Raw genomic sequence first — 12,782 nt, forward strand, 5'->3', positions numbered from 1 at the left:
GCATAACACCCAGTGCTCCATGCAGAACGTGCCCTCCTCAATACCCACCACCAGTCCAACCCATCCTCCCACCCCCCTCCCCTCTAGAACCCTCAGTTTGTTTTTCAGAGTCCATCGTCTCTCATGGTTCGTCCACCCCTCCGATTTCCCCCGCTTCATTCTTCCCCTCCCGCTACCTTCTTCTTCTTCTTTTTTTTTTTCTTAACATATATTGCATTATTTCATTTAACTCATTTTTAAGGCTTTGAAAATGGTTTGTATTTGCTGTGTTTTGCACATCATTCAAGAACTTCTTTACAGTGCTGACATACTCCATTATGAAGGCTTGCCTTAATTTTCTTGGTCTGGACACTTTTATCAAATTTGTTGTTTTTGAAGCTAAGCGTATCCTTAGTGCCTGAGGCCTGGAACAGACTATGTTCTCTTTATGGGAGCTCATCGCAGAAACCACAGTAGCCTCACCAGAGGGCAGTAAAGATGCCAGGAAGACCAAGACACCAGCAAGTATCCTTCACAAAGTGATGCTTAGGTTACTCTCCATTGCATTTCTATACACTAACAAATTCAGAAGGGAAAATTAAGAAAACAATCCATTTACGATAGCATCAAAACCAATGAGATACTTAAATAAATTTAACCAAGGAGGTGAAAGGCCTGTACACTGAAAATAATATGACATTGATGAAAGAAATTGAGGAGGACACGAATGAATGAAAGATACCCCATGTTCATGGGGTAAAAGAATTAATATTGTTAAAATGTCCAAAGTGATCTACAGATTCAATACAATTCTTATAAAAATTCCAATGGCAGTCTTCAGAGAAATAGAAAAAAAATCCTAAAATTTGTATGGAATCACAAAGGACCCCAAATAGCTAGAGCAATCTTGAGAAATAAAGGTGGAGGCATCACGATTCCTGATTTCAAACTACATTGTAAAACTTGTATAAAACAGGCATAAAAACAGACATATAGACCAATGGAGCAGAACAGAAAGCCCAGATATAAACCAAGGCATATATGGTTAATCTTTGACAAGGCACCAAGAATACCCAGTGGAGAAAGGAGAGTCTCTTAAATAAATGGTGTTGGGAAAACTGGACCGGCACATGCAGAAGAATGGAAATCACTCATTGTGATTTCCATTACATCACTCATGAAAATGAACTCAACATGAATTTAAGACTTAAATGTAAGACTTGAAATCATAAGACTCCTAGGGGAAAACGGGAAAAGCTCCTTGACATTGGTCTTGGCAGTGATTTTTTTAATACGATGTCAAAAGCACAGGCAGCAAAAGCAAAAATAAACAAGTGGAACTACAACAAACTGAAAAGTTTCTGCACAGCAAAGGAGACAATTGAGAAGATGTAAAGGCAACCTACAGAATGGGCAAAAATATTTGCAAACCATGTATTTGATAAAGGGTTAATATCCAAAATATATAAACAAAAAAATCAAATAATCAGATTTTTAAATGGGCAAAGGACTTGAAAGACATTTCTCCAAAGAAGATCTACAAATGACCAAGAGATACATAAAAAGGTGCTCAACATCACTCATCATCAGGGAAATGCAAATCAAAACCACAGTGAGATATCACTTCACACTGTTAGAATAGTTTTTATAAAACAGACAATAGAAATAGATAAAATGTGTTGGGGAGGATGTGGAGAAAAGAGGACTCTTGTACACTGTTGGTGGGAATGTAAATTGGTGCAGCCACCATGGAAAACAGTGTGGGGGCTCTTCAGAAAATTAAGAATAGAGGGGCGTCTGGGTGGCTCAGTAGGTTAAGTGTCAGACTCTTGATTTCTGCTCAGGTGCAGATCTCAGGGTCATGAGATTGAGCCCCCTTGGTCTCTGTGCTGAGCATAGAGCCTGCTTAAGATTCTTTCTCTCTGCCCCCCCACCCCTGCTTGCACTCTATCTCTCAAAAAAATTTTTCTCAAAACAGAAATACTGTATGACCCAGGGATCCCACTTCTGGGTATATAGCTGAAGGAAACAAAAACAGTATCTCAAAGAGATATTTGTACTCTCATGTTTATTGCAATGTTATTCACAATAGCCAAGATATAGAAACAATCTACCTGTCCGTCAATGGACAGATTAATGGATAAAGAAGATGTGTGTGTGTGTGTGTGTGTATATGTGTGTATATATATATGTATAACCATTCATAACTATATATAACTGTAACCATAACAAACTATATGTAACATGTATATAATATAATGTATAATATAATGTAACATTTTTCAACCATGAGAAAGAAGGAAATCCTACAATCAGCAACAACAGGGATGAATCTAGAGGACATTATGCCAAGTGAAATTAGCCAGCAGTGAAAGACAAATACTGCATGATCTCACTTGTATGTGGAATATTGATTTTAAAGAAATCAAACTCATAGAGAGTAGAGTGGTAATTGCCAGGAGCTGGGGGGGTTGGGGTGGGAGGAGATGGGGAGATGCTGGTCAAAGGGTACAAGCCTCAGTTACAAGATGAATAAGCCCTGGGGATGTGATATAAGGCATGGGGACTATACTGTACTTGAAGCTTTTTTTTTTTTTTGAAGATTTTATATATTTATTTGAGAGAGAGATCACAAGCAAGGGGAAGGGGTAGAGGGAGAAGCAGGCTCCCCGCTGAGCAGGGAGCCCAACACAGGACTCAATCCCAAGACCCTAGGATCATGACCTGAGCCAAAGGCAGACGCTTAACAACTGAGCCACCCAGGCGCCCACCCAAACTCAATTCTATTGACCAGCTCTGTCACAGAATTCTGCTTCAGTCATACTGGGTTCCTGCACTGGGCCCTGCTTTCTCTGAGCCTGTGCAAAGGCTGTTCTTTCTGTTAGGAACACTTCCTCCCTTGTCCTGGTTAACATCCGTCAAACTTGCTTTAAATGTCAGTCTTCCTGGGAATCTGCCCAGACTAGCTTAGGTGCTTCTGTCAAATGCTATCTTAGCATCTTGTTCTTCTACCAACATAGCACTCATCATACTGTACTGTAGCTTTAAAAAATTGTCTGGTAATTCAGACATACAGAGAAGTATTAAAAAATAATACGGGGGCGGGCGCCTGGGTAGCTCAGTTGGTTAAGCATCCATCGGGAGCCTGCTTCTCCTCTGCCTACTGCTCCCCCTGCTTGTGCTCTCTCTCTCTGACAAATAAATAAAATCTTTTTTTATTTTTATTTTTTTTAAAGATTTTATTTATTTATTTGACAGAGAGAGAGGGAACACAAACGGGGGAGTGGAGGAGGGAGAAGCAGGCTTCCCGCCGAGCAGGGAGCCCAATGCGGGGCTCGATCCCAGGACCCCGGGATCATGACCTGAGCCGAAGGCAGACGCTTAATGACTGAGCCACCCTGGCGCCCCAAATAAATAAAATCTTAAAAAAATATATATATATAGGGATCACCCATATGCCTATCACCCTAGTTAAGCAATGAAACATTGCCAGCCGAAGTCCACTGTGATGACATTTTGCTCCCTCCCTACTCCAAACCATTACTTGAATTTAGTGTTTATCTTTCCATGTATGTCTCTATACTTTTATTACGTGTGCATATATACCTAAACAACATACAGTATTGTTTTTCTTGGCTTTACACTTTACATATAAGTTACTACAAAGGATTTGTGCAACTTGCATTTTGCCCTCAACCTTATTTTTGTGACTCATCCATGTTGACACAGGTAACCCTAGATCATTTCTACAGCTGTATATACTATGCCACAATTTACCCATTTTCTCCACTGATACACGTTTAGAGTGTTTACAGGTTTTTGAAATTCCCCAGCACCCTGCTGCAAGCATTATGGAACGTGTCTTATACGTACGACAGTTTCCCCGGGTATACAGGGGTGCTTCTAACTTTGTGTCAGAGACTGACAAAGAGCTTCAAAGTGGTGGTACCCCATGGTGGCTTTGGTGGCACATCTCTCCCTCTGGAGGGTGAACGCCTTGGGGGCTGGGACTCCACCTGTCTTGCTTACCATGGCATTTCCAGAACTGGGGGCAGAGCACACTAACGCCCGTTTGTACGGTGAGTGACTGGACCCAGAGATTGAGCAGACTGTGGCTCAGGGGAGTGGCCAGAGACTGGGGAGCCATGGCTCGTGGGCCGCAGACGGCCGCTCCCCGCGGGACAAAGAGCACGGCGCGCTGGTAGCGGATCCGGCTCCTTACGGTGCCCGCGTCCCCCAGCGCGCGGAGCTAGCGGCCGGGGGGGGGGCCCGACGCCGGGGCAGCCCCCCGCACCCCGTCCCCCGGCCCTCCCGCGCTGGCGGCCCCGCCCCCGGCTCCCGCTTTGCCCCCGCCCCCGCGGGTGAGTCAGGCGGCGGCGGTGACGGCGGCCGGGAGGGAGGCGATGACGGGCGCGCGGCCGTGCGCCGCGGAGAAGCGCAGGGCCCGGGAGCGCGGCGGTGGCGGCGGCGGCGGCGGCAGAGGAGCGGCGGCCGAGGCGGCGGCGGGCGGCATGAACGGGGCGCGGGGCGCGGGCCGAGCGCTGGCCGCGCTGCTGCTGGCGGCGTCGGTGCTGACCGCCGCGCTGCTGGCCCCCGGCGGCTCCCCGGAGCGCGACGCCGAGGCCGCCCCGCCGCGAGGTGAGTGCGGGCCGCGGCTCCGGCCGGGGCGGCTCGGCGGCCACCGCGCCGCTGCGCCCCGCTCCTGCCGCGGGTTCCGCGACGCGCCGCCCCCTCCCGGCCGGGGCAGTGCCGCAGGCGAGCGCTCGGAAAAAAGCCCGTCTCCGGAACTAGTTTTTGTTTCCTTTGCGTTGTAGTGAGCGCCCCCAGGGCAGGAGTGTCTCCGTGTTGGCGCAGACACCGCGCGGGTTAGCCTCGCGGCCTCGGGGGACGAGTGCCGTGGAGGGGCCCGACCCCCACGTCCAAAAAGCGCCCCCCCCAACGGGAAACGCGGGAGGGTCGCCGAGCGGGGCGGCCCCGCGCCCCCCGACCGCCCGCACGCCCCGAGCCGGGCACCTAGGTCTCCAGGCGACTTCTGTCTTACAGTAGAATGCCTTCGGTGGGGAGACCTGTTACTCCCCCCATGCAAAGCTAAATAAGAGACGGACTGGCCAAGAGAGGGGTGTATCCGACGTCCAGTCCTCCTCTAGCTTACTGTTTGCGGGGACTTCTGCGGAAACGAAGTCCGTTCCGCGAAGAGGATAGAGGACTTGAGGCGTGGCGTGCTGCGCGGGCGGAAAGCTGGGAAGCTGGAGCGCGGGCAGCTGCCGTGCCGGGCCGCGGTGGTTGCGGGGGACGCAGCGCCGCAGCCCCGGCCCGCAGCTGCGCGGGGGATAGGCTCCCACCGCGCCGGCACGGAACTCCCGAGTAAACGTCCGACATAGAATAAAAACTCAGCTAGCGGGGCGCGGGGAGGGTGTCGATCACAGGAGCTGGTTGTCGAAACTCGAAGCCCAGTCTCGAGCGCCCTTCGGCACATTTTACAGCTAAGGTGATGCGAGGGACAGTTGAGGCCTGGGTTTGCTGGCGCCTTGCGGTTTGCTGGGAAGCCACGGCACACGGTTCTTGCCCTGGGAGGGGCGGCGCGGGGTATCTTTGCTGGGGGTGATTCTACTGTGCGGCTGGGAGTGTCGGCACTCAGCTCCCCTGGCGTTTTCCTCATTTGCCTGGTCCCCCAACACCCCGGGGGAAATGGTGAAAAATACTCTCCTAGAGCCCCCGAAACGGGAATTCCAGGGCCCCAGGAGGAGATAGTCCCCCGCTCCTCCCCAGGGGATGCTTTGTTCAGGGATTGTGGGATCAGTCAACTGCAACAAACACTGTTTGGTCAGGGTTTGGGGAAAGGTCTGCCTATCCCCTGCCTTTCTTCCCCACCCCCCCAGTCCCCTTTTCTTTATCAGAATAGGGGGGTTTTGGCGTCAGTGCGTGTAGTTCAGAATGCTCCTCCTTCCCAACCAGAATCTTGTAGGGCAAGGACAAAATGAATTTTGAAAAACCATCTTAGCTGATTACATTTTGTATTACTGCCTTCCCCACCCCTGACTCTGTCCCCCCTACTCCCCTTTTGTATTGGGGGAAACGGACCCTAAGAGGTTACCTAATCAGGCCAATCATAAGTTGTCAGGGACAGATCTCGTGCAATGCTTTTTCTTTGTACTTTAGCACCAATTAATAGCGGTATTTATTTTAGAAAAAGGTGGTTTGTAAGTAGTAATTCTGTGGAGTGAGAGATAACAATTTTTTTTTTTTAAGATTTTATTTATTTAATTGACAGGGAGAGAGAGAGAGAGACAGCATGAGAGGGAACACAAGCAGGGGGAGTGGGAGAGGAAGAAGCAGGCTTCCGGCTGAGCAGAGAGCCCGATGTGGGGCTCGATCCCAGGACTCTGGGATCATGACCTGAGCTGAAGGCAGTCGCCCAACCAACTGAGCCACCCAGGCGCCCCGAGAGATAACATATTAATATTCTTTTTTTTTTTTTAAGATTTTATTTATTTATTTGACAGAGAGAGACACAGCGAGAGAGGGAACACAAGCAGGGGGAGTGGGAGAGGGAGAAGCAGACTCCCTGCCGAGCAGGGAGCCCGATGCGGGGCTCGATTCCAGGACCCTGGGAACATGACCTGAGCCGAAGGCAGACGCTTAGCGACTGAGCCACTCAGGCGCCCCAACATATTAATATTCTTAAGTGATCTACTCCAGAACCTTCATGAAGCTGTGCTGAGAGGACAGCTAGGCTTTTAGTGCCGCCTGGAGTTCAGGTTTGGGCTGGACAACTTCCCGCTAAGAACTCCATTTTCGTTTGATTTGAGGACCCAAGTTTACTTAGAAAAAATAATAATAGACAATGTCTTTAAAAATTTGTCCCACAAAGGTACTCATGCGCAGAGAGCTAGAACCAGAAATTAAATATTTGGAAACAAAATAAAAGTCTAATATACAAACAGCATAGTTACTCGGGCTTTATTGAAAGGTGACTTTATCTGGTTTATGTCCTCATCAGGACATTGTAGACAGGAGAGGAGGAGAGAATCATTGTTTTGGATATAATGCTCCTTGAGTGTTGCCCTGGTATTTCTAAGGTCATCAGTATCAGAAATTGGCAGCTTTTTCTTGAAACTGAGCATCAAGTTCGATTTAGATGTCATAGTGGATGGCTTGGGAGTTGCATCCTTATGATGATTATTAAGACCTGTTAAAGGGGCGCCTGGGTGGCTCAGTCGTTAAGTGTCTGCTTTCGGCTCAGGTCACGATCCCAGGGTGCTGGGATCGAGCCCTGCATGGGGCTCCCTGCTCAGCGGGACGCCTGCTTCTTCCTCTCCCACTCCCCCTGCTTGTGTTCCCTCTCTCGCTGTGTCTTTCTCTGTCAAATAAATAAATAAAATACTAAAAAAAAAAAAAAAGACCCGTTAAAGTCTGAAATTCGTATGGAAGCTGAAGCATAAATCAAGAACCTTACTCAACCCACTACTAAAGACTCAGGAATATGGGGCGCCTGGGTGGCTCAGTCATTAAGCGTCTGCCTTCGGCTCAGGTCATGATCCCAGGGTCCTGGGATCAAGTCCCACATGGGGCTTCCCGCAGCTTCTCCCTCTCCCACTCCCCCTGCTTGTGTTCCTGCTCTCGCTATGTCTCTCTCTGTTAAATAAATAAAATCTTAAAAAAAAAAAAAAAGACTCAGGAATATGAATAAAAGCATTACTTATTCCAACTATGAAGGGATGATGATATGTAAAACAATTACAGAGGAAAAGGTCAATAAATAGTGACTATAAATTTGAAAATGAAAACTATCAAAACTGAACAAGGGGAACTAAAAAGAACTGTTTGAAAACATGACATGACATGTATCTGTGACAGGTATGACAAAGGATTTAACATCTGTGCTATGTAAAGAAATGATACAAATCCTAAGAAGAGCCTCAAGATGGAAGGGGTGTTAAAGAACAAAAACTCATCTGGGTAAATGTAAAGATCAAATTGGCTTTATTCAATAATTCATGAATCGGCCAGTATCCCATCTAGCAAATAGAAAGGAGCTCCCTCAAGCTGCAGAGAAGGAAAGGTTTTAAAGGGCAGAGAGGGAGAGGAAAAAAGGAAATTATTAGCAAAGAATGCATTTTAGGCCAGGATGCTCTCCTAGGGGTAATGGAAGGGGTCCATCAGTGGATTACCTTCTGGTGCTGACCAGGAAGTTCTGTTGGCTGCTTAAAGGTCACTTTTCTGAGAGGTGAAGGTGCAGTTAGGGTAGGTATTAAGTCTTGGTGGGGTGTAGCATAAGTGATTCCATTTGGGGCCATTTGTCTCCTTTTTAACAATTTCTACCTCTTGATCAGACTCTCAGCTTAACTGAGAGGTGTGATCAAAGTATAAGGCTCTAACACCGCTCTCAGCTCTGTAGTTCTTGGAGCTTTACATGAAATTTTGTTGATCCTTTGTGTGGTATCCAGAGGTCACCTTGTATTTCGATTTGTTTTGTTTTTTTGTTTTTGCTTTTTTTTTTAGATTATTTATTTATTTGACAGAGAGCACAAGCAGGGGGAGTGGCAGAGGGATAGGGAGAAGCAGGCTCCCCGTGGAGCGGGGAGCCCAATGACATGGGCCTTGATCCCAGGACCCTGGGATCATGACCTGAGCCGAAGGCAGACGCTTAACGACTGAGCCACCCAGGTGCCCTAAGACGTCATACTCTAAACATGAAACTCTTTCTTCCTTCTTTTCTGTCCTTTACTCTGGCACTGGCCTGGAAAGATAACACCATCATCTGTATCTCCCAGGCCACTGCTAAGGTGGGTAACTTTTGGAATTTAGAACAACTTTTTATTTTAGGCTAAGAGGAAACCTAGCTGACCCTTTGGCTTGAACAGCAAATACAAACAATCCCTGTGAATGAATCCATTAACCGTGCCACCACAGCAGGGAGTAATTTGTGCCCCAAACGAGTTTGTCTTTGTCTGTGGTGGTTATCATTATGAATGCTTCTTAGTCTGTCTAACTGTGGGCCCCTCCTTAACTCTTAAAGATACTGCAAAATCCGGGACGCCTGGGTGGCTCAGATGGTTAAGCGTCTGCCTTCGGCTCAGGTCATGATCCCAGGGTCCTGGGATCGAGTCCCGCATCGGGCTCCCTGCTCTGCGGGGAGCCTGCTTCTCCCTCTGTCTCTGTCTCTCTCTCTGTCTCTCATGAATAAATAAATAAAATCTTAAAAAAAAAAAAGAATGTTTAAAAAAAAAAAAAGATGTTGCAAAATCCATTACTAAGACAATAACTGCCCAATAAAGATCCTTAGGCTCTCTGTCCAAAGTTGTTCTTAATAATAGGGTAGCCCTTGGTTATATTTTGCCAAAAAAAGAGATATCTGAACTATGGCCAAACCAACCTGCTGCATCTGAATTAATACTTCTGGGGAAGTTGAAACTCGGACATAAGATCACTGAGCAAGCCACCCAGCTTACAGAGGTGACTCCTTCAACAGGGTCTTTCTTTGACTTTGTTGATTTTGATTTTGATTGGTTTGGGTCTTGGGGACCGAAGTGGCTCTGAAATGCACTCCAGACCTTGGGATTATGCTGCTTGTGATAATCATAGTCGTCTCCCTGGTGTATGATATTCTCTCAGAAGGTCTCAGTACGTGTTTGCAGCCACTAACCACCATGCAAGTGATTTCCTTAATACATGAGCATCGGAAAGGAGTGAAGAGAATGACCAACTTAAAGACTGTAAACCTTGAAATTGTGGCCTATGAATCTCACGAAGATTAAAACAAAAGAGGGGCGCCTGCCTGGGTGGCTCAGTCGTTAAGCATCTGCCTTCGGCTCAGGTCATGATCCCAGGGTCCTGGGGTCGAGCCCCACGTCAGGCTCCCTGCTCTGCGGGAAGCCTGCTTCTCCCTCTCATGCTCCCCCTGCTTGTGTTCCCTCTCTTGCTGTGTCTGTCTCTGTCAAATAAATAAACAAAATCTTTTTTAAAAAAAAGTGTGAATTCTTGATCTGGCACCTTGGGAGGAAGCACTCTACTTTGATGTTCCCTGTTCAATTTAACTTGGAGTCCCCAGTGCTTGTGCAGGACCACATGTCAGGTGGAGCCTTCTTCAGCAGTGAGATGCGTTTCCAGGGCTTAAGTCCCTGAAGTCTGGCTGCCATCTGGGTGGTGAGGAGGACCTGGAGTCCCTTCCAAGGAGATTCAAGGGCAGTTTTGTTCTTGGTGATTTCAAATCAGAAGGCTGGGAGAAAATTGGAAACATTAGTTTGGAGAGTCAGAGCCAAATTTTTGAGGAAACTAGAATAATTCAGGATCCAGTCCAATTTATAACAGAACCTCAAAGACCGTTAACAGGATTAGAATCTAATACAGACGAAGGGGTAAATATTTCTTCTCTCTATAATTAACCTCATTTTAATAGCAAAACTAATTTGCTTGCATTAAACTTTGCCTGATTATTTTCTTAAGTGCACCAAGAATAGTGATTGGCCATATAAGCTCTTTCTTTTTAAAAGCTATAGTTTTTTTTCTCTTTTTAAAAAAATATTTATTTTTAAGTAAGCTCTACGCCCAGTGTGGGGCTTGAGCTCATGACCCCAAAATCAAGAGTCCACATGCTTTACCAGTTCAGCCAGCCAGTTGCCCTCTCCTCTTTTATTTTTAAATTTTTTTAAAGATTTATTTATTTATAAGAGCGAGAAAGGGAAGAGGGGCAGAGAGAGTCCCAAGGAGACCCCGCGCTGAGTGTGGAGCCCAGCACGGGGCCCGATCCCGTGACCCTGAGATCACAACCCAAGGCGGAACCAGGAATCAGATGCTCAACTGACTGCACCACCCAGACACCCCATCTCTCTTTAAAAAAAATATTTATTTTTGGACCATATAAGCTCTTTTTTTAAAAAAATTAAAATTAAAATTTTTTATTTTAAATTTTAAGTAGGCTTCACACCCAGTGTGGAGCCCACTATGGGGCTTGAACTCACGACCCTGAGATCAAGACCTGAGCTGAGATCAAGAGTCGCCTGCTAAACTGACTGAGCCACTCAGGTGCCCCAATATAAGCTCTTTTTAATGCTACTTTGCTGGAACCTTGTAAGCAAGGTGTTAGGTCAATTTGTCCAAGAGGCTTTATTGGCTCTGCAAAGTCAACCTTGATGTAGAAAACAAAGGCAAAAGAAATATAGGAAAAAAATTAAACTTCCCTATAACTTATAGCCCATTGACAAGTACTTGGGACAGGCAGAGTGACCTTCCTCCAGGAACTCAACTGCCTCAATGTTAATACTTTGCTAGAGGCAAAAGGCAACCTTAGCTTGACATTAGCCCAACCTCCAGGATCTTATAAGTCTTTAACATAATCCCTTAGAAACTTACTTTAGCTCTACCTGCCCCCCCAAGATATATGTTAGCAATCATCCTCTAAACGTATGGCCCACTGATAATCCATCTGAAGAGTCTCATGACTAAGGTTTTACTAGACAGTAGTAAATGACCTTATCCTGACAACAGCTAGCCCATCAAGGTCCTGGAAGCCTTGCTTCCAAATTCCTTAGGGACTTAGGCTATTCCCAAACCAACTCCCAACTTGAAAGGATATAATCAGTCACTCCTCACTACCCAGTGTAGCTTTTTCTGCCCATGGGTCCTGTTCCCATACTTTAATAAAACCATTCTTTTGCACTGAAGATGTCTCAGGAATTCTTTCTTGACTGTTTGCTCCCGCGTCCCAACATTTCACTTCAGCCTTAGTTCTTTAAAGCTGTTTGGTCATATCTGAGTCTGTGCATCTCTCTCTCAAATATGACATGCTGGTCAAAGCTTTAGTAGTATAGCCAAGGTTTCCAGTGGTGTCTGGTTACAAGGATCAGACTCACTGAATCTCTGTAAATAACTATATGGCTATGAAAAGAATACCCAAGAGCTTTCCAATTCTGGAGGAATTAGGTAGGGAGAAAAAGTAAATGTTTCATCTTTGTTCACAAAGGTGTATCTTATCAATTTGTTGATACCTTAAGAGAAAAGAGAAGAAGGTTTCTTAAAATCTGGAAAAGCAGGGGCGCCTGGGTGGCCCAGTCGTTAAGCGTCTGCTTTCGGCTCAGGTCATGATCTGAGGGTCCTGAGATTGAGCCCCGCATTGGGCTCCCTGCTTGGCGGGAGGCCTGCTTCTCCCTCTCTCACTCCCCCTGCTTGTGTTCCCTCTCTCACTGTGTCTCTCTCTGTCAAATAAATAAATAAAATCTTTAAAAAAAAAAATCTGGAAAAGCAAAATGTTAGAGAACCAGCAGCATTTTATTATTTTTTTCAAATATATTTGTTTTTTGTTTTTAAAGATTTTATTTATTTATTTGAGAGAGAAACAGCATGAGAGGGGAGAGGGTCAGAGGGAGAAGAAGGCTCCCTGCTGAGCCGGGAGCCCAGTGTGGGACTCCATCCCAGGACTCCGGGATCATGACCTGAGCCGAAGGCAGTCGCTTAACCAACTGAGCCACCCAGGCGCCCGAACCAGCAGCATTTTAAACTAGAAGTCCTAAAGATTAATAATCATCCTCCTTGGCTCATTTAGTTCCATGTTATTAAATCTTGTCCTACTTGAATACTGTTTTCCCACTTGTTCTGGAAATTCTTTTTTTTTTTTAAGATTTATTTATTTTAGAGAGTGAGTGTGTGAGTGAGTAGGGGGAGGGGCAGAGGGAGAGGGAGAGAGTTCCAAGCCAACTCCCCGCTGAGCACGGAGCCTGATGTGGGGCTCAGTCTCATGACCCTGAGATCATGACTTGAGCTGAAACCAAGAGTCAGATGCTCAACCGACTTAGCCACCCAGGCGC

The 12,782-nt window shown here is 46.5% G+C and overlaps 1 protein-coding gene and 1 pseudogene across 3 annotated transcripts in view; one reads left to right on the forward strand and one right to left on the reverse strand.

Moving 5' to 3' along the window:
* Positions 1-236: 236 nt before the first annotated feature.
* On the reverse strand, positions 237-513 carry LOC102740984 (uncharacterized protein C9orf85 homolog pseudogene; annotated as a pseudogene).
* Positions 514-4,354: 3,841 nt separating this feature from the next.
* HGSNAT (heparan-alpha-glucosaminide N-acetyltransferase) overlaps positions 4,355-12,782 on the forward strand; it is a 36,470-nt gene continuing 28,042 nt past the window's right edge. For all 3 annotated transcript variants that reach the window (XR_014141655.1, XM_081809665.1, XM_081809666.1), the window contains exon 1: positions 4,355-4,617. Coding sequence is in view for 2 of the 3 variants with exons in the window: in XM_081809665.1 (XP_081665791.1) it covers positions 4,383-4,617 (235 nt within the window). In the remaining variant the exon portion in view is untranslated. The remainder of the gene's footprint in view (positions 4,618-12,782) is intronic.

This window comes from Leptonychotes weddellii, chromosome 2, assembly GCF_054177405.1.
Source record: "Leptonychotes weddellii isolate Sample4059 chromosome 2, ASM5417740v2, whole genome shotgun sequence".
Lineage (NCBI taxonomy): Eukaryota > Metazoa > Chordata > Mammalia > Carnivora > Phocidae > Leptonychotes > Leptonychotes weddellii.